This window comes from Chiloscyllium plagiosum, chromosome 28 (genome assembly GCF_004010195.1).
Source record: "Chiloscyllium plagiosum isolate BGI_BamShark_2017 chromosome 28, ASM401019v2, whole genome shotgun sequence".
In the NCBI taxonomy this organism is placed as follows: Eukaryota; Metazoa; Chordata; class Chondrichthyes; order Orectolobiformes; family Hemiscylliidae; genus Chiloscyllium; species Chiloscyllium plagiosum.
The window spans coordinates 16410567-16433022 of record NC_057737.1 but is presented as its reverse complement, the minus strand read 5'-3'; the positions used below and the strand labels follow the sequence as shown (position 1 = coordinate 16433022).

General features: G+C 44.6%; 1 protein-coding gene across 1 annotated transcript; it reads left to right on the top strand.

The window, feature by feature from the left end:
• Positions 1-3802: 3802 nt before the first annotated feature.
• LOC122563824 (class A basic helix-loop-helix protein 9-like) lies at positions 3803-10744 on the top strand. Its single transcript, XM_043718016.1, has 2 exons — positions 3803-4495; positions 10589-10744. The coding sequence occupies exon 1, from the start codon at positions 3804-3806 to the stop codon at positions 4452-4454; it is 651 nt and encodes a 216-aa protein (XP_043573951.1). The 5' UTR covers position 3803; the 3' UTR covers positions 4455-4495; positions 10589-10744.
• Positions 10745-22456: the final 11712 nt, after the last annotated feature.

Below are 22456 nucleotides of genomic sequence, written 5' to 3'. Positions count from 1 at the left end.
TTGTCAAGCTTCTTTTGTGTTGTTGGAGATGCACCCATCCAGACAAGTTATGAATAATCTCTCACACTCCTGATTTGTTTACCTCAAATCTTCAGCATCCACAGTATTTTGTCACAATCCCATTCTAACTGTTGGATAGTCTTCAGACTGCCTCTACATTTTTAGCATCCAAATTTGAGTTATCTACTTCATTAAAACTGATTTTTATGGCAACAAAAAACTATGACCTCTACCTCAGATTCTCACAGCAACCTGTTTGATCTATTGATCACCAAATCAACACACAGGACGAGAAAGGGCTGTACCCTAACAAGACTGAATACTTCATCAGTTTGACTGTGTTTCAGTGCCTTAATCTACTCAAACTTGGTAATAAGTCAGTAGAAGCCACATGTGGATAATGGAGATAAACATGAGTGAACTGCTTTCAATACTCTCATTTTTAGTGTCAATGCATTGCTCTTATCAGGCTCTACGGGTAAATTAATTAATTGAAAGCACAAGTCACTTAGTGGTGGTTGATTAAAGATGAGGAGTAACACAAGTGATTTGAGAAAGTGGAACTACTTTCAAATGTCACCGGTATACCTTTCCTGCCTTAGATTGGTTGCAGGGGACATGTTAGCATCTGTTGACAAAAAAACATGGCATTCTACCAAAGCTCAGGAAATGTCCGTGAAGAGAAACATTGCAGTGCGGTCAAACAAAAAGCAGAGAGAAAGTGAGAAGCACTTTGAACTGACACTGTAATTGATATTGTTTAATGAACAGACCTGAAAAAAAAGTGTCATTGTATTCCCCCCACCCCAGAGACCCACTCCAGTTGGCTGAGGTGACATATCAGGTATTGTTCTGAAGAAGAGCCATACTGGACTCGAAACATTAACTCTGTTTGTCTATCCACAGATGCTGAGTTTCTCCAGTAGTTTCTATGTTAATTGCAGGTATGCATTCAAGCTGCATTGACAACTCTAATTACAATGTAGCCCTTTTATCTCATAGATACATTTTCACTCAGGATCCTATTCGATGGCAGTGTCATAACGCTACTGAGGGAGCTTCCCCAACATGGTAGCAGTAAGTCACTTCCCTCAATGTAGCTTGTCAGACCTTTGAAATATTCTCCAAAGCACTTCCCAATAATTTATTTAGAGTGTAGTGACATGGAGAGGTAGAACTGTTGAAATCCTAAGCTTTGAACTTTAAAATATGCAATTGGATTTCCAATTTATTATGAAGCAATCAAGCATTGCATTTATTGCTTCTTTCCTCTCAAGATATTGGAAATGCCTTTGACAGATGGGATCTAGGGAGAAGGTTCAGCAGGAGACAGAAACATCCCAAATTGTAAGAGACGGCAAAGAAGTCAAGAAGGCATAGAAATTATCAGCCAGTTAGGGCTAAGGGAGTTGATTAATGTTGGAAGGTATTTATTTTAATGCAAGGAGTCTGACAAACAAGGCAGATGAGTTGAGGGCACAAATTAAAAAGACCACATTGCTATCACTGAGACATGGTGGAGAGTGGGGATGGTGGGGGATTGGCAGCTCAATATTCCGGGATATTGGGTATTCAGGTGAGACATGGAAGCAGGTAAAAGAATAGGGGGGTTATCACAATATTGATTAGGGCATCAATTACATCAGTAAGAAGGGATGACATCTTAGAAGGCTCCTCAAATGAAGCCATACAGCTCGAAGGTAAAAGACAGAAAGGAGTAATCATGTTGTTGAGATTGTACTCTTGGCTAGCTGGAAGAAGAGTAGGTATGCAAGCAACATGCTCCAATAAAGACAAAGGGTGGGACCAACCAAATCCTTCGATATGAAATGATTCACCGAACTGAATAAGGAGAAAATACCAAAATCTTAAAACAGCAGAAGTCCTACTGGAGTACAGAATGTGCAAGGAGCAACTTTAAAGGGTTGGAGGATTTGAGCTACAGGAAGAGGCTGAACAGGCTGGGACTGTTTTCCCTGGAGAGTCAGAGGCTGAGGGGGTGACCTTATAGAGATTAATAAAATCATGAGGGGCATGGATAGCAACAAGGTATTTTCCCTGGGGTGGGGGAGTCCAAAACCAGAGGGCATAGGTTTAGGGTGAGAGGGGAAAGATTTAAAAGGAACCTAAGGTGCAAATTTTTCACACAGAGAGTGATGCGTGTCCAGAATAAGCTGCCAGATGAAGTGGTGGAAGCTGGTACAAGTACAACAGTAAAAGGCATCTGGTTGGGTATCTGAGTAGGAAGAGCTTAGAGGGATATGGGCCAAATGCTGACAAATGGGACTAGATTATTTTAGGATATCTGGTCCGCACGGACGAACTGCACCAAAGGGTCTGTTTCCGTGCTGTACATCTCTATGATTCTAAAACTAGCAGAGCAAAAAAGAGGCATGAAGGAATAATGCAGGTAAAATAGAGGAACATCAAGGAGAAGGTAGACTCACTCAGTCATTTGAGAGTCTCACTGGCACTGACACCAGTTTGCACTACGCTGAAACTACATGTCCAGGCTAACCTGGAAATCCAGCACCTGCCTGACTATCTGCCTGCGCCCACATCCACTTTCAAAGCTGAATGATACGTGCAAAGTTAACCGCAAATTCAGCGGGACTTAGTCCAATACACAGACCGTTTAGTGCAATGTTAACTCTAGTGCATCAAAATCAATTCCATCTTTGGTATCTGAAGGAAATACTGTATCGGATTACAGCTTTGTGTTGGCTGCAGTCCTGGCTGCTGCCTACCAGGTCTGCCAATGAGAAGCACACGGTTATCTGGAATTAAATTCTCGTTTCAAACGGTAATAAATTCCGCTCGAGCTCCAACAAAACTATATTGCACTCCGCAGCTTGATCAGTGCCAAGCTATATCGAGCTACCCTCAGTGCTTGAAGTTAAAAAGAATTCCAATTGATTACTGAGAGCGAGTTGGGGTGGTTGGAGGAGTTCTGTAGACACCTTAAGGCGGGCACACTCAATTCAAATCACCCGCGGAATCGCTCCCAAAGTTCAGGCTGAGGCCAGCCGCTGCTGCCATTGTCGATGATTCCATTTTAACAATTTATTGTGGTATGCCCCTCTTAAAATAACATACACACAGGGAGGCTCTTATGGTGCAGAGGTAGTGTCCCTACCCCTAATCCGGGGGTCCCGATTCAAGTCCCACCTCCTCTAGACATGTGTAATAACTGAATAGGAAAAATAGGTGAAATTGAAAAGGAAAAACGGAGACAAAATAGAAACTGGTGGAGACACTCAGAAGGGTCTCCCCACAGATGCTGCCCGACCTGCTCAGCTTTCACCAGCAGTGTCTACTTTCGCCTCTGATTTACAGCATCCACCGAGCTTTCGGGTTGATTAAATGTTTGGATTGAAACAGAGCCGTTGTCACCTCCTGCGCGATGCCCCTTTCCGGGGTCGAAGTTTGCAAAGGGAGGAAGGATCCCCGCTGGAGGATCACAGCGGCTCAGGCAGCATCAACGGCTGTTTTCAGTTCAGACTTCAGCGCCTGCAGTGACTTGCTCATCCTGAAGGGTCTCCTAAAGGAAGCAAGGCTGCAAAGGGTTAAATGCAAAATATGGGGGGGGGGGGGGGCTGAGCTGGTGAGAGATGTGGAAGGGGATGGAGGTGGAAATGAACCTGTTTTGTGGCGCAAAGGTAAGCTTTCTGTCACGTGTGTGTGTGTGTATGTTTTAAAAAGGGGGGAAGCGATGTTGCTTTTGGAAAGTTGTTTGGAGCCGGGGGAAGCAGCCTGGCTGCTGGGAGTCAGTGTGAGAGTGTATTGGGATCAGAGGCAGCAGCATGCAGAGGTCAGCTCGCAGGAGGGCGCCCGCAGTGCAGCATTCCCCTGGAGCTCAGGGACACCCGGCTGAGCCAGCGCTGTGCCCGGAGGAGGGGGAGAGCACGGCGAGGAGACGCGCCAGGCCGGTGCGCTCCAAAGCCAGGAGGATTGCGGCCAACGTGCGGGAGAGGAAGCGCATCCTGGATTACAACCAGGCGTTCAACGCCCTGCGCCTGAGCCTGAGACACGACCTGAACGGCAAGCGGCTGTCCAAGATCGCCACCCTGCGGAGGGCCATCCACAAGATCTCCAGCCTCTCGCTCTTCCTGCGCTCCGCTCCCCTCCACAGGTGGCCGTGCGAGCACAGCGAGTGCCGGCGGCTGCCCGCAGAGACACCGTCCCCTGGCGCTGAGCCGCCCGCCTCCTGTCCGCCAGAAACTCCGGGCAGCCCCCTCTACTTCCAGCAGCCTCCCAGTGACCATCCCCGAGAACAGGGCACCGTGCCCAGCCCGGAATGTTACTCAAGTGCCGGCGGCTCCCAGTTTGGGGTGAGGACAGCTTTCCACCAGAGTCACCTGGAGACCTTTGTAAACTCCTCTCCGGCCCCACTGCCTTGGCAATTCAATTACTTCCCAGGAACCAGCTACCAACAGACACTGCCAATGCACTGAGCCGGATACTGATGAGGCTATCTGTGTGCTTTGTATAAAAGGTATTTCTTTTTAAAACTCACGGTGTGGGATGTATGTTTACATTCAGGGACATTTAGCACAGATTCAAACTCCACCCCCCGATCCCGAGGGAAATGGGCGCAGATTGTGTCTGACAGTGGTAATACTTTTCCTGATGAAGGGCTTATGCCCGAAATGTCGATTCTCCTGCTCCTCAGATGATACCTGGCCTGCTGTGCTTTTCTCGACTCTGATCTCCAGAATCCGCAGTCCTCATTTTCTCCTAGTGGTAATACTTTAGCGAGCTTCATGTGAACCTTCCCCAGCGATTAGGGATAGTCTTTGCTGCGATTATTTGGCCCATATTTCTCCCCCCCCCCCACCCCGAGCCACTCAACACCGTGATCCACAAGCTGACAAAGTGGTCATTTCATTGTAGCGTAAGGGGGTACTATATATCAGCATCGTGCAGTCAATACAAGTGAACCACTTCAATTAGGTGCAGGTAAGGTGAATTGGTCATGCTAAATTGCCCATAGTGATAGGTGCATTAGTCAGGGGTAAATATAGGGTAGGGGGATGGGTCTGGGTGGGTTACTCTTCAGAGGATTGCTGTGGACTTCTTGGGCCAAAGGGCCTGTTACCATTTTTTTAGCACAGAGTCTGACACTCCGGATTTTTTTTATATTCCAGCACCCATGTTGTGTGTGTGCAGGCGTGAGACAAGGTGCACGAATCTTTATTCAATTTCCACCACCAGGAAGATAGGAAAACACCCGAGTGGCCAGTGACAAGCACTGCCCTTCACATCAAAGGGCAGTGCTGTGTGATCAAAACAGTGAAGGGGAGGGTAGGGACTAAATCAAAATAGAGTTGGAGGGAGAAATGATGCACTCCACTCCCTGCGGCGCCCACCTCTCCCTGAACAACTCCAGGGTGTTGGTCGACACCACGTGCTCCTTCTCCAAGGACACCCGGGCTCTAACATAACCGCGGAAGAGAGGCAGGCACTGGCTCCCTTTTATTCACCTACCCCACCCTCCTTGATTGGTTGAAAAAAAATAATTTTAAGGATCCAATTTAATCAGACTTTCTTGAATTAACAAAGAGTGAGTTTGTAAAATTACTGCAGGAGAGAACAATCAGTATTGCAATGCACAAAAACAGATGCAAAATAAGAGATAAATACAAGGAAATAGATATATTGTGTCATCACTGGATTTTTTGCAAAGAGCAGATAGTTGAGTCCATGCACATGATTCATTTAATGGCACTGATGGGGCTGGAATGAAACTCCATAATAATCATTATAGTTGACCTGGAATTGTGAAATTTCCATTTTTCACTTTTTGTTTTTTTTAAAACTTGAAGTGCTTTTTTATGATTAAATTTAGTTCTGTGTTTATATTTCTACTTTTACAAGGAATATGTCCTTTTAGAAATACCTGAAGGAGCTGCATGTGGCTCATATTTTAGTTTTCTTAAAGAATTAGGAAATATCCCTTTCCAATCTTAAAGGAAATGGCTCAAGTAATTCTATACAAAGTAAGAAGTGTCCAGTGACCCTTCTCCACAGCGCCACAGAACCAGCAGTTGGGCTGGGAGTCCGTGAACCACCGTAATCTGCGGTTGCAGGGGACTGCTGCGTGCAGCACCCTCCACCCCAGATCCCCGAGAGAAAGGGGGAGGACTCCCGCGTAGAGAGCCCTCCACTGGGGATCCCCACCGCCCGGTGGCAAATGGGCACGCCAAGGCGTGTCCGGACGGTGGATGAGGGAGAAGAGGTGGACGGTGTGCAGCAGCAGTCTGTACAGGGCTCTCCTGTTCACCTCCCTAAACGAAACAAAGTTAAAATTTCGGAGGCGGCTCAGGTTGTGGGGCACAGGCTCCCGCGGGAAGTACGGGACCTTGGGGCCAATGTGAAATTCCGTCCGGGCTGGGGTGAGCTCGGACGGGATCCCACCGCACGCCTGAGCGTCCTCCAACTGGTGTACTACGTCGGGTCCGAGCACCGCCGTTTTGAGGCGTCGGATGGCGGTGGCCACGTACTGGACGTCTACCGCCGCCCTGCCTGCTATGTCCTGCGGCAGCGTCCAGCCCAGGCCCCCGGCACCCAGCACGTCCCCGACCCTGGTCACCCTCGCCGCCGCGGCCCTCCCCTCCGACAGTCACTCGAACCCGCGAGTACGGAGGTGCGGATTCCTGAGCAACGGCTCCCTGACGACAGCCGCTACTCCAGCCGGCGGGTAGGCGCGACGCGATTCGACCATGTTCCAGACAGTGATCAGGTCCTGGTAAAAGACAGGCAGCGTCTTGAGGGCGACCTGCAATCCGTCACGGTCGACGAACAGGAGCTGCGTGTCGTAGTTGAGGTTACGCACCTGGCGGAAGAAATACGTCGCCAGGGCGCACCACCTAGGAGGAGGCTAGACGTAAAGTTATCGCCGCAAGGTCTGAAGGCGGAACGTCGCGACCTGGGTGCGGGCGCACACCAGCGACTGACCGCCCTTCTCAATAGGGAGACTCAGAGCCTGCGCGGCGACCCAGTGCATCTTTTTGTCCCAGAAGAAATCGACCAACGTTCTCTGGATGCCAGCGACAAAGCCAAGAGGAGGGACCAAAGTGACCGGCCGGTACCACAGCATGGCGGCCACCAGCTGGTTTATGACCAGCACTCGACTCCTGTAAGATAGCACTCGGAGCAGTCCTGTCCAGCGGCCTAGGCGAGCCGAGACTTTGGCCTCCAGCTCCTGCCAGTTGGCCGGCCAGGATTCCTCAGCCGGGCTGAGGTAGACCCCCAGGTAGAGGAGATGGGTGGTACTCCAGCTGGACCCCCGTAACTCCTCCGGCAGAGAGTCCACCCGCCACGGGCCGACCAGTAGTCCGGAACATTTGGCCCAGTTGATCCTGGCGGAAGACGCCGCCGAGTACACGGCCTGGCACTCGCGCATCCTCCCCAGGTCAGCCGGGTCGGTGAAAGTGAGGAGCACGTCGTCGGCGTAGGCCGAGAGGACCACCTCCGAGCCAGCGCCGTGCAGAACCAACCCTGACAACCTCCTCTGCAAGAGGTGCAGGAAAGGCTCCACGCACAGGGAATACAGCTGGCCGGACAGGGGGCAGCCTTGACGCACTCCTCTCCCGAAGCGAAGGGGTGCCGTCAGGGACCCGTTAACTTTAACCAGACACTCTGCGGCGGCGTACAAAAGTCGGATCCGGGCGACGAACTGCGTCCCGAACCCGAATGCCCGCAGAGTCCCGAGCAGGTACTCGTGATCGACCCTGTCGAACGCCTTCTCCTGGTCGAGAGACAGGAAGGCGCTCGGCAGACCAGCCCGTCGACAGAAATGGATCAGGTCCCGGACCAGGTGGACGTTGTCGTGTATCCTCCGGCCCGGGACCGTGTAGGACTGATCCGGGTGAATCATGTGGGCCAGCACGGAGGCCAGGTGAGAATTTTGTAATCCGTGTTGAGGAAGGACCTGCTTCCATGCTGTAGGAAATCTAATCTAATCTAAACGCAGCTATACTAATACCAGGTTAGTGCCATGATCTGGCAACTTCCATATTAAAATTAATAGCAGGAGTAGGCTATTTGGTCCTTCATATCTGCTTTACCATTCACCACAGTCATGGCTGATCAAAGAATCCCTACAGTGTGGAAGCAGGATCTTTGACCCAACAAGTCCACACTGACCCTCTGAAGAGTAATCCACCCAGACCTCTACCCTATTATCTTGTATTTATCCCCGATTAAGCACCTAACCTACATATCCCTGAATACTATGGTCAATTTAGCATGGCCGATTCACCTAACCTGCACATCTTTTGATTGTGGGAGGGTCCCATGCAGACACGGAGAGAATGTGTAAAATCCACGCAGACAGTCGCCCAAGGTAGGAATCGAACGCAGGTCCCTGGTGCTGTGAGGCAGCAGAGCTAACCACTTGTGCCATCACAAGTCCTCCAACTGAATTGCCTGTTCCCACTTTCCCCCTCATATCCTTTGATCCCATTAGTCCCAAGTGCTTGAAAAAAAATCCAACTCTTTGAAATCATAAATGTTTTAATCTTGACAGCTTTCCATGGTCGGGAATTCAATAGGCTCACCACTTTCTGGGGTGAAAAAAATCCTCTTTGTCTCAGTCCTAAATGGTTTACCTCCTGTCCTTAGACAACGATCCCTGGTTCTAGACTCACCCCCAACCCTATTGGGAACATCCGCTTCTGAAACCTCCCGAAGGAATTGACAACCACGTGAGCAGATAAAGGGATGTTACAAAACTTCAGAAACTTTTCAAATTAAACTGAAATGTTTTTGGGATGGGAGATGATAATTCCAGTGCCATGCTGTGCCCTCTGGTCACTGGAGGCATGAAGAACACCAGTTAATCAGTGCATACTCCCTTTCCACTCAAGCAGCTCTTATATGTAACTCAGGTCTGTACAAACTGCAAACAACAACCTATGTTTATGTAGCCCCTTTAAGAAAGGTTGTTGGTGAGAGTGTATATCTCTGGTGTTTACCATGTGTTATGAGGGCAATTGAAAACAATTTTCAAATGGTAGTCTTACTGTGAGCTAAAATCTGCATAAGTACTGTGGATCTAAATGCTGTGCCATATCATAGATACAATATTTGAAGTATGTTTACATAATATTTAACATGTCAATGTTCTTCCTGCTCTGCAATTTTTAATAAATATGAAGAATAAAACCCATTTTTGAAAATTAGACTCAGTGAACAGTCCTTGAAGTTTCTCTCATACAACATGAAATATTAAAATATGAAAAAACACTTTTATTAAAAAAGAGCAGAATCTTATAGAAAGACTGCAACACATTATGGGAGAGAAATTGAGCTATTTCTTGGCTGCTCCAAGTGCTGTTAGATCTCCAAGGTCTATGCATAATTTCAGGGTTAACTGCAGCAGATATGTTATTGATGCAGGTATTCGGAGCACCTCAGCTAAAATCCAACAGACCTTTCACAGCGCAGGTGGATCATGACATCATGCAATGATTGATACCAGTCCTACCATGGTAAAACTCAACACTTCACTTTAATTATTTCTTCTCTTAACCTTACACAGCCCAACTGGTTCAAAAAGAGGGAAGGGCTTCCACCAATGCTATTTAGAAATCATTAACTGCTTACAGTTGAGTTGGTAATTGATTATCTCTGGCTGCTGACCCATTCCAGAAGTTTGGTGCCTTCTATTGTAGTTTCAAATTGCAAAAATCTACAATAAGTGAGGTGATGGTATTTAAGGCCTTTTTAACCTCTTTGATATGTATGTACAAATCAGCTGATCCCTCATATGAAAGCCATTCCCCTTGGAATGCATAATGATTTATAGAATGAACTGAGGTAGCACAGAGTAGGATAAACTGCTGGAAGAGGGTGGAGGGGAAAGGTTACACTGAGGGATGAGTGTTCCTAGCTAGAGAACATGCTTGCACAGGGTATTCACAAAGCTGTTGTCCTACCTGAGCCTTACAGAAAAGCAATGAGATGTCTGTGTTTCAGTGAGAGCATCATCACTGAATTATGCATCCTGCTGCAGCCACAACTCGGAGCATGGCAAGGACTGCACTGTCAGTGACTACGAGGGTGACCTTGGTTTATGTGGTCTACCATCGTCCAGGCTAGAGCTTGGGATATTAGCATCATTTTGCTGTCAAATGCAGAGTAAGGGAGGTCTCAGCTCAAAGCAAATTAAGTACAGTTCCGAATCTCCCATGAGAGAAAGGTGAGTGGGCAATAACAGGATCTACTTGAGTTCCAGGATTCCCCATGGCAAGTGCTACAAGCCAACTCTGACTTATATCAGTAAAATAAACCAAAGAACTGTGGATGCTGAAGATATGAAACAAAAACAGAAATTCCTGTATAAACTCAGCAGCATGTCCTGAAGAAGGGTTAGTGGACTTGCAGCGTTAACTCTGCTGTCTCTCTACAGCTGCAGCCAGACCTGCTGAGTTTCTCTAGCAGTTTCCATTTTTGTTTCAGCTGTCCTATCTCAGAACCTTTAGCCCTTGGTATCCAGTGGGTGTGTAACCATTAGCAGTGAATCATACAGGTGAATGCCCTGGTATCCTGCTCGCAGTCACACTGTCTTTAATTCTCTTCGCAGTCGGTTGTGCCAGCTGCAATTGAACAACGCAAACCAAGCAACAAGGGCAATCCACTGACAACATGATTGGAGTCTTCAGTTTGTAACCCAGATACGTGAACACAACATACATACAGGAAAACCATGCTGCCATACAAAATGTGATGGAGCTGACCACTGATGTTCTGGAACAAGGCTTCTATGATTGGGACCAATCTGGAGGAACTCTGGAGAATTTACATTGAAGTATCAAAATGCTTGTTTGCTGGTCTTGCTGCACAACCTTGCCAACAAGATGGGGCATCATGTGCCACCAGTTATTCACCAGGGAACTGAAAGGCAGGAGAAGTTTAAAAATTCATTTATAGGATGTGAGCATTGCTAGATAGACCAGCATTTATTGCCCATCCCTAATTTCTCAGAAGGCAGTTAAGAGTTAACCTCATTGCTATGGGTCTGGAGTCACACGTAGGCCAGACTGGGTAAAAATGGTAGTTTCCTTTCCTAAACGAAGCCAAGGAAATCTTGATGGTTCATTAATGCCTAAATACCATTAGTGAATCAGATGGGTTTTTCCTGACAATCAGCAATGAACTCACAATCATCATTGGACTCTCGATTCTAGATATTTATTGAACTCTAGTTCCACCATCTGCCTTAGCAGGATGTGAACCAGGTTCCCAGACCATTACCTGGGTCTCTGTATTAATAGCCTAGTGACAATAACACAAGGCCATCACCTCCACACAAATGAGGAAAAGGCTACCTACGCTCATGTTTCCCAAAGTTTTCCCCACTATGATCCCCTTGCAGCTTGAAAGGATTTGTGATCCCTTTGAGAGAGCAGGGGCTGGAGGTCGGTGAGAGGAGGGCCTGTTAGAGTCAGAGACTAGTTATTCTAACTCAGAGCTCCACAATGGGCAATGCGATCTCAGAGCTCGCAATCTCAAGCTCACAATCCCATTTGGAATCACAGCACTGCCATTGGGAAGTCTTGACCTCAACAATCCCTTTCTGTCCAGGCTGTGGTGAAGAACTCCAAATGAAATATCTGTAACTGCACCCAAATCCCTGTTTACCAATAGACTCTAACCTTAACCTTACCATCCATCAGAAATGGATACTATGCCACAGTGAAAAAATAGAGAAACAAAATGCAAAATAAACACTCCAAACCAAATTTCTAAACAAAATCGAGTCATGTTCAATGTGCTAATCAACTAATTACCAGTTCAGTTTCTGATCAATGGTAACCCAAGATGTTGATAATGGGGGAATTTAGCAATGACAATACTATAGAATGTCGTGGGGAGATGGTTAGATTTTGTCTTATTGGAGATGGTCATTGCCTAGTACTTGTGTGGTGTGAATGTTAATTTCCACTGTCAGCCGAAGTCTGGATGTCCTCTGAGGTTTGTTGCAGTTGGATATAAACTGGTTCAACATCTGAGGAATCATTGGTCAATATACCCACTTCTAAAATGATGATTGAGGGAATATTGTTGATGATGCAGGTGAAGTTGGTTGGGTCCAGGACACTATCCTGAGGAATTTCTGAACTGAGGTATTTGGCCTCTTTTGTGGTAAGAATCACTCCAATCAATAGAGAGCTTTGCCTATTTCCTATTGACTCCAGTTTTGCTGGGGTTCTTTGGCCAAATGTTGCCTTGATGTTAAGTGCAGCGATTCTCATCTCACCCGTGGAATTCAGATCTTTTTTGCTGTTTGGACTGAGGCTGTAGTGAGGTCAGGAGTTGCCTTGGCTGATCCTAAACTGAGAGTCAATGAGCAGGCTATTCCTTTGGGAGAGCCACTTGACAACGTTATCCATTACCCCTACCATAACTTTGGTGATGGTAATCAAGAGTAGACTGACAAGGCAGTAATTGGCTGGGATGCTTATATCTTGCATTTTGTGCACAGGACAGAGCCAAGGAAATTGTCTGTAAAGTATAATTCTGTGTGTATGACCACATCATGCTCTTCATAGAATCGTTATAGTGTGGAAGCAGGCCATTTGGCCCATTAAGTCCACACTGACCCTCCAAAGAATATCCCACCTAATCCTTGTAACCCTGCAAACTCCATACTGACAGTCATCCGAGGCTGGAGTCAAACCTGGGTCCCTGGTATTGTGAGGCAGCAGTGCTAATCCCTGAGCACCATGCCACATTGTTACTTGACTTGCTCATGGGACAAGTCTGCCAATGTTATGATGGGGGACTTTGCAGGACTAGGGGTTTTGGTGCCTTGGTTTCATTCGTTTTGTTCGGCTCTACAACTGAGTGGCTGGCCAGCCCCATTTCGAGGGCATTTAAGAGTCAACCACATTGCTGTGATTCTGAAGTCACATGTAGGATTTCCTTCTTAAAAGGTCATCAGAGAACTAGATGGGATTTGACAAAATTATGAGGGGCATGGATAGGATAAATAGACAAAGTCTTTTCCCTGGCGTCGGGGAGTCCAGAACTAGAGGGCATCGTTTAGAGTGAGAGGGGAAAGATACAAAAGAGACCTAAGGGGCAACTTTTGTACGCAGAGGGTGATATGTGTATGGAATGAGCTGCCAGAGGATGTGGTGGAGGCTGGTACAATTGCAACATTTAAGAGGCATTTGGATGGGTATATGAATAGGAAGGGTTTGGAGGGGTATGGGCCTGATGCTGGCAGGTGGGACTAGATTGGGTTGGGATATCTGGTCAGCATGGACGGGTTGGACCGAAGGGTCTGTTTCCAAGCTGTACATCTCTATGACTCTATGACTAAGTCCAGGTATTTTTAATTCAAACTTCACCATTGACCCACAGAGGGTTTTGAATGCACATCCCTAGAACATTAGCCTGGGGCTTTGGATTACCAGTCCTATGCCGGATAGCAGTTCTAACAGTTTGGTACATTTTAAAATGAGAGACTCATCAGACTACTAGAGGGGAAAAAAATTAAGAAATCATAAAGAATTATTGAATAAAAGGACATTTTGAATTTTGTTTGTCTACTTTTTTCAATTATCAAAGCAATGAGTTTGAGTTGATTTTGATTCCAAATGTGTTTAAGCACTGAATGAACAGTAATTAACATCCCATGAGCACGGACTATTTCAACTCAGTAGCGATAGTAACACTTACCTCAACTGGCAGCACGGAAACAAAGACAACCAAATTGATCTAAGTTCTTGTGTTTTTAAAATAATTCCTAATGGCAGAAGTTGCTTTTAAAATCAATAAAAAGGACAGAAATAGAGCAGACATCGACCACCCTTTGAACAAGTTAAGTTGCCCTGAGGTTTTTAAAAAAAAATGACAAAAGTGAAAACTAAAGCTGCACACTTACAACCCTTGGAGAGGTTGGTTAGCTCACTTGGCTAGGCAGCTGGTTTACTGAGGTATAGTAATACTAACAGCATGGTTCAATTCCTACACTCATTGACTTTCCTTCTTGACCTCTCATCTTGCCTGAGACACAAGTTAAATTGCCACTAGTCATCATCTGATGAGAGAACGACCCTATCATTTAGGAGAACTATGGAGACTTTACCAATAAACTTTAAAACAATCAACTAATTGTTCTTCTCATGCAAGATTCTTGTCAAATGCATTTATCCATAATGAGACATTAAGAATGTTGCTTTATATTAAATCTGTGTACCATTCTCTGTATTAGCATTAAAGGTGTAAAGTCAGTTCCTATGGTAGAGAATTCAATGTAGCAGTCTACTGATGCAGCTATTTTTTAAAAATCCACAGACCCAATATTAAGCAAAAAATAGTTTTGATTTTTACATGTTTCTTTCCTCAATTATAAAGATACATGGATGGACCATACTATACTGATGGGAACAGAGGACCGAAAGGCAAAAGGAGGTCACTTGACTCACAGTCTGCTCTGCCATTCAATAAGATTATCGCTGATTAGATTAGATTACATTACAGCGTGGAAACAGGCCCTTCGGCCCAATAAATCCACACCGACCCGCCGAAGCGCAACCCACCCATGCTCCTACATTTACCCCTTACCTAACACTACGGGCAATTTAGCATGGCCAATTCACCTGACCTGCACATCTTTGGACTGTGGGAGGAAACCAGAGGAAACCCACGCAGACACGGGGAGAACGTGCAAACTCCACACAGTCAGTCGCCTGAGGCGGGAATTGAACCCAGGTCTCAGTGCTAACCACTGTGCTAGTGTGGTCTCAACTCCACTTTCTTATCTGCCCTGCACTCCCCAACAAGCCTCTCCTCTCTGGTCAATAGGAACATAGGACTTAGGAACTTATGACTATGAATGTTACCATTTTTAGAAAATAAAGGTTATAATATTTATCCATATTACATTCCATTAATCATGCCATAAACAATTATTACAATTACTTATTTACCCAAAAAATAAAGAAAAACTATTTTACAAAGAACTTTGACTGTGGAAAGATCATAACTATTCAGTTTTCATTACACCAATATGCTTTATGAAGTAAAGCCATCAATTAAATTGCATTTATTTCAATGCAAGGGGCCTAAAGGGGAAGGCAAATGAACTCAGGGCATGGTTAGGAACATGGGACTGGGATATCATAGCAATTACAGAAACATGGCTCGGGGATGGGCAGGACTGGCAGCTGAATGTTCCAGGATACAAATACTACAGGAAGGATAGAAGAGAGGGGTGGGAGTGGTGTTTTTGATAAGGGATAGCATTATAGCTGTGCTGAGGGAGGATATTTCTGGAAATATATCCAAGGAAGGTATTTGGGTGGAACTGAGAAATAAGAAAGGGATGATCACTTTATTGGGATTGTATTATAGACCCCCTAACAGTCAGAGGGAAATTGAAAAACAAACTTGTAAGGAGATCTCAGCTATCTGTAAGAATAAAAGGGTGGTTATGGTAGGGGATTTTAACTTTCCAAACATAGACTGGGACTGCCATAGTGATGAAGAGGAATTTGTTGAGTGTGTACAAGAAAATTTTCTGATTCAGTATGTGGATGTACCTTTCTAGAGAAGGTACAAAACTTGACCTACTCTTGGGAAATAAGGCAGGGCAGATGACTGAGGTGTCAGTGGGGGAGCACTTTGGGGTCAGCGACCATAATTCTATTAGATTTAAAATAGTGATGGAAAAGGATAGACCAGATCTAAAAGTTGAAGTTCTAAATTGGAGAAAGGCTAATTTTGACGGTATTAGCAAGAACTTTCAAAAGCTGATTGGGGGCAGATGTTCGCAGGTAAAGGGACGGTTGGAAAATGGGAAGCCTTCAAGAATGAGATAACAAGAATCCAGAGAAAGAATATTCCTGTTAGGGTGAAAGGAAATGCTGGTAGGTATAGGGAATGCTGGATGACTAAAGAAATTGAGCTTGGTTAAGAAAAAGAAGGAAACATATGTAAGGTATAGACAGGGTAGATCGAGTGAATCTTTAGAAGAATATAAAGGCAGTAAGGGTACACTTAAGAGGGAAATCAGGAGGGCAAAAAGGGGACATGAGATAGCTTTGGCAAATAGAATTAAGGAGAATCCAAAGGATTTTTACAAATACATTAAGGACAAAAAGGTAACTAGGGAGAGAATAGGGCCCCTCAAAGATCAGCAAGGCGGCCTTTGTGTGGAGCCACAGAAAATGGGGGAGATACTAAATGAGTATTTTGCATCAGTATTTACTGTGGAAAAGGATATGGTAGATATAGAATGTAGGAAAATAGATGGTGACATCTTGCAAAATGTCCATATTACAGAGGAGGAAATGCTGGATGTCTTGAAACGCATAAAGTTGGATAAATCCCCAGGACCTGATCATGTGTACCCTAGAACTCTGTGGGAAGCTAGAGAAGTGATTGCTGGGCATTTTGCTGAGATATTGGTATCATCAATAGTCACAGGTGAGGTGCCGGAAGACTGGAGGTTGGCTAACATGGTGCTACTGTATAAGAAGGGCGGTAAAGACAAGGGAACTATAGGCCAATGAGCCTGACGTCGGTGGTGAGCAAGTTGTTGGAGGGAATCCTGAGGGACAGGATCTACATGTATTCGGAAAGGCAAGGACTGATTAGAGATAGTCAACATGGCTTTGTGTGTGGGAAATCATGTCTCACACACTTGATTGAGTTTTTGAAGAAGTAACAAAGTGGATTGATGAGGGCAGAGCGGTAGATGTGATCTATTGGACTTCAGTAAGGCGTTCGACAAGGTTCCCCATAGGAGACTGGTTAGCAAGGTTAAATCTCATGGAATACAGGCAGAACTAGCCATTTGGATACAGAACTGGCTCAAAGATAGAAGACAGAGGGTGGTGGTGGAGGGTTGTTTTGCAGACTGGAGGCCTGTGACCAGTGGAGTGCCGCATGGATCGGTGCTGGGTCCTCTACCTTTTGTCATTTACATAAATGATTTGGATGTGAACATAAGAGGTACAGTTAGTAAGTTTGCAGATGACACCAAAATTGGAGGTGTAGTGGACAGAAAAGAGGGTACCTCAGATTACAAGAGGATCTTGATCAGATGGGCCAATGGGCTGAGAAGTGGCAGATGGAGTTTAATTCAGATAAATGCGAAGTGCTGCAGTTTGGGAAAGCAAATCTTAGCAGGACTTATACACTTAATGGTAAGGTCCTAGGGAGTGTTGCTGAACAAAGAGACCTTGGAGTGCAGGTTCATAGCTCCTTGAAAGTGGAGTCGCAGGTAGATAGGATGGTGAAGAAGGCATTTGGTATGCTTTCCTTTATTGGTCAGAGTATTGAGTTCAGGAGTTGGGAGGTCATGTTGCAGCTGTACAGGACATTGGTTAGGCCACTGTTGGAATATTGCGTGCAATTCTGGTCTCCTTCCTATCGGAAAGATGTTGTGAAACTTGAAAGGGTTGAGAAAAGATTTACAAGGATGTTGCCAGGGTTGGAGAATATGAGCTATAAGGAAAGGCTGAACAGTTTGGGCTGTTTTCCCTGGAGTTTTGGAGGTTGAGGGGTGACCTTATAGAGGTTTACAAAATTATGAGGAGCATGGATAGGATAAATAGACAAAGTCGTTTCCCTGGAGTGGGGGAATCCAGAACTAGAGGGCATAAGTTTAGTGTGAGAGGGGAAAGATATAAAAGAGAGCTAAGGGGCAACCTTTTCACGCAGAGGATGGTACGTGTGTGGAATGAGCTGCCAGAGGATGTGGTGGAGGCTGGTACAATTGCAACATTTAAAAGGCATTTGGATGAGTATATGAATAGGAAGGGTTTGGAGGGATATGGGCCAGGTGCTGGCAGGTGGGACTAGATTGGGTTGGGATATCTGGTCTGCATGAATGGGTTGGACCAAAAGGTCTGTTTCCATGCTGTACATCTCTATGATTCTATGACTATGAGCTTGGATAGGGAGCTCTGCAATTGACTTTAGTGTCCATGGGGTGAGGCAGCAAAAAAATAAGACTGTGTCCTTTTATGATTCTTAACCAATATACAATGATTTCTGTTGGAAAGTGTCATGATAAAATGGGAACAGCACTGAATTTGACAATGGAACTGGTCGTGTTCAAAGAGAAATTGATTATGGTCACACGTAAAGAAGGAGCAAAGAGAGTGGATTGGATGTTCAGCTGACTGCAGTGAAGAATTCCTGAGAGGAGGTTTATAATGAATGCCACCTGATCAAAAAATCCTTGGTCATGACCAGGTAAAGGAAATTCAACAACGCTCCTCAGGCAGCACTTTCCAAACCAACGGCCACTATCATCTAGAAGGACAAGAACAGCATATACATGGGAATACGCCACGTGCAAGTTCCCCTCCAAGCCATTCACCATCCTGATTTCAGAATATATTGCTATTCTTTCAGTGTTGCTGGGTCAAACTCCTGGAACTCCCTCTCTAATAGCACTGTGATGTATCTACATCCCAAAGACTGGAGCAGTTCAAGAAGGTTGCTCAGCACCACCTTCTCATTGGCAGTTAGTGATAGGTGATAAACACTCATCTTGCATTGCTATGCACATCTCTCAAAAGAGAATATAGACAAAAAAATGTCCTTTGCAATGCAAAGCTTAGATAGAAAAGCTTGTAAAATGTTAACAAAGAGAAGGATAGTCTAATTGGTAATTTTAATGTCATGTCACAGTAGACCTACTGGGCTATAGGGGGCCTCTTTCATTAGAGGGAGGTGGCGCTAACCTCATTCAGCGCAGGAATTAATCCCATATTGCTGGCATCACTCTGCATCACAAAGCAGCCGGACAGTCAACTGAGCATCCGTACTTAAGCACCAAGACTAAATTCCAGGTTCAATTCAGTCTGTGATACTTAACTGGTTTCAGATAGGGTGACATGAAGGAGCTGCTTACTTACTTAAAATCTGAGATGTTATATTTGACTATAAACCAATCAGTCAGTCATGGCCTCAGCAACCCGAGAGAAGAATCATTCAGTACTATCATGTTTCATCGCTATCAGATGCCCCCCTTCTGGTATGCACAGATGAATGGATGATTGTAAAACCATGGATCAAGGTCAGCCATGATATTGTCAATATTGAATTGGATGCTGGCTGTCATAGCCTTCATGTGAGGGAGGGCCATTTTGAAGAGACATGACCAACATCGGAAAAACTCCTTCAGTAGAAATGTATATGTGGAGAAGACAATGGGAGAAAATAGAAACACAGTTGGGAAAAGATTAACAATTTAACAACTGTATCTGAAGGCATGATAAAAGTCAAAAATAAAAGTTGGTTTAGAATGTATCTGAAGTTGCAAAGGTCCTGGTTCATCCTTAAACGTCAACTAAGCCTATTAAGGCATTTAACCTGGTCATTACTTCAGTGGTCTTTGTGGGATCCTATAGTTGTAAAGTAGTTGTCATTGTTCTTACACTACAATTCTATGTTTACTGCAAAATGAGTTCAGTAACTATGAAGTGCTTTGAGACATCTCAAAATTGTGAAAGGTGTGTGATAAATGCCTGCATCATCCATTAAGCCACTCATTCACTCATAATTCATATATTTTACAGTGATTACCAAACTGCAAGCATACAGTCTTCTCATACATGCAGGTTATGATATTTCCAAGTACCAGTCAACGAAATAAGAGTATATCTTGTAGAATAACTGTTGTAACATAGCTTTGAGAACCTGTCATCAAAAAGCACCACACAATATTCCTACTGATTTTTGTACACCAATGTAATAATACAGGTTGAATAAGCAATCAGGGCAAAATTCAATCTGAGTCAAGATTAGAGTGGTGCTGGAAAAGCACAGCAGGTCAGGCAGCAGCTGAGGAGCAGGAAAATTGATGTTTCGGGTAAAAGCCCTTCATCATTCCTGACCTGCTGTGCTTTTCCAGCACCACTCTAATCTTGACTCTGATCTCCAGCATCTTCAGTCCTCACTTACACCAAAATTCAATCTGGTCAATTTTGTCCTATTGAATAATGCTCTCTGCTAATGTTTGATGACAGTAACAATTTAGGCACTCAAAAAATAAAACAGCAACTGCTGGAAATTTAAAATGAAAACACAAGGTGCTGGAAATACATCAACATTAAAAAAGACACTCTGAGATAAAGTCTGCATGTTGGTGGGCGGCACAGTGGCACAGTGGTTAGAACTGTTGCCTCACAGCATCAGAGACCTGGGTTCAATTCCTGCCTCAGGTGACTGACTGTGTGGAGTTTGCACAGTCTCCCCATGTCTGTGTGGGTTTCCTCCAGGTGCTCCAGTTTCCTCCCACTGTCCAAAAGTGTGCAGGTCAGGTGAATTGGCCATGTTAAATTGCCTGTAATGTTAAGTGTAGGGGGGTGGGTTGGTGTGGACTTGTTGGGCCTAAGGGCCTGTTTCCACACTGTAAGTAATTGAAGCATTAATCTTTCTTTGGACTTTGATGGACCTGCCATGCATTTCCATCATATTCTGTTCTTTTCACTTAAGATTCAAACTTTTTTAACCTGTTAACACATCAAGCAAATGTTGCATATTCATTTTGAAACTTGGAACAGTGCTAATCCGTAATAATCTTTATTGTTCTCTCAACAAAATGTTACAGAGATCAACTTTCCTTACATATAAGAAATCATGACAAATACTGAGGCAAAAAGTAGTGCACTAATATTTTAGGACTCATTCAGCCAAACATTCACATAGATGTACCTGGCTTGGAAGCTGATTATAAATTATCCAAATAATAAAAAGGAACAATAGTAAATACAGAGGCAAAGCAGAAATTATGGAAGATATTGAACATTTTTTGTCCATTATTAACTTGTCAGACAATGGTAGGTTCAATTGGAAGCAAGTAAGTGTGAACCTAGGAAGAAAAAATGGGTAATGCATTTGGTCCATAAGGCTGAAATAACTTTCTGATCTAATGAAAAGCAGTCATCAACAAAATCCAGTAAAACAGTACATTATTAAGGGAATATAATTTTTTTAGTGGGGTGTGAATTGGCTCTGGGCCATAGCATAAAACTGACCAGAGCAAAAGCATTCTTCATTGCACTCTTCAGGCAGTTTATGAACTGACCTACTAACTTCCTATCAAATGTTTCACATTACCCCACAAGATTAATCTCACCCCCTGCAAGTCCAAGAAAGTTGAATTTAACTTCACAGCACTTTGATTAGAAAGTACCTTGAACACTGTGCCACAGTCTGCTCAACAATTATAAAGATACATAAAGATACAAAATAATGATAATAGGAATCATAATTATCAGAATTGCTTAGAAAAGCTATCAAACTCATCTTTAGAGTCTCAGATTCAGTTATGTTTGATGTCAAGAGAGAGGTGGGAGCATCAGTTGCCAAAAGAGGCATCTGAAAAATTTCCTTGTGGGAGTTCAGGAGGAACAGAAGTTGAGGATATGACTGGACAGGGGGAATCGAGTTCAAACCAGTAACAGTTAACTTTAAGGTTGATATCAGACACATTTACTTCACATTGTTATGGCCAAGGTTGAGGAGTCAATTGTTTGTCCTACTACACCTTGGGTCACAATACAAAATAAAAATATCTTTCCCAGTCGTTGAAATGGACAGTTATGTATATAAAGTTTTAAATTTTATAATGTCTATCAACTAGGTTTCTGAACACACATAATTATTGGCTTAGTATCAAAACAAAGCATATTCAACACCCTTGAGCTGTTCAGGGAGAGGTGGGCACTGCAGGGAGTGGAGTGTATTATTTCCCCCTCCAACTCTATTTTGATTTAACCCCTGCCCTCCCCTTCACTGTTTGATCAGGCAGCATTGCCCTTTGATGTGAAGGGTGCTGCTTGTCACTAGCCACTTGGGTGTTTCTTTTCTTCCTGGTGGTGAAAATTGAATAAAGATTCATGCACCTTCTGTCTTTCATTGTGTCTCATACCTGCAAACACACAACATGGGTGCGGGGAGCAAAATAAGCACTACCGCAGTTAGGCGGTAGAGTGGGGGTAATGAAAACAAAAGGGGAGAAAAAATAAACAGGAGTGTCAAAAAATATAATAATAAATAGGAGTGGCAGGCAGCGGGCCGAGGAGGGGGTAGTGAGCAGGGCAGCGGTAGACGTCCGGTACGTGGTCACCACCATCCAACGCCTTAAAACGGTGGTGCATGTATATACAGTCTTATATATGTAAGAGATGTCTTGGGTTTATTTGGATAGAGTCAAACTCCAATGTTTGTTTCAAAAACAGAAACAGAAATCACTGGAAAAGCTCAGCAGGTCTGGAAGCATCTGTGGAGAGAAATCAGAGTTAATGTTTCAGGTCGAGTGACCCTTCCTCTGAAAAATGTTTGTTTGTTTCCTTGATATGTTACAGGTTGTTCTAGTATAACACAGGCTATAACACGGGACCCGACATAGTGCAACAGTTGGAGGACGCTCAGGTGTGCAGTGGGATCCCGTCCGTGCTCACCCCAGCCCGGACGGAAT

Bases quoted from the DNA above. Each gene is read 5' to 3' on its own strand.
- LOC122563824 (XM_043718016.1), top strand. From the start codon at position 3,804: ATGCAGAGGTCAGCTCGCAGGAGGGCGCCCGCAGTGCAGCATTCCCCT.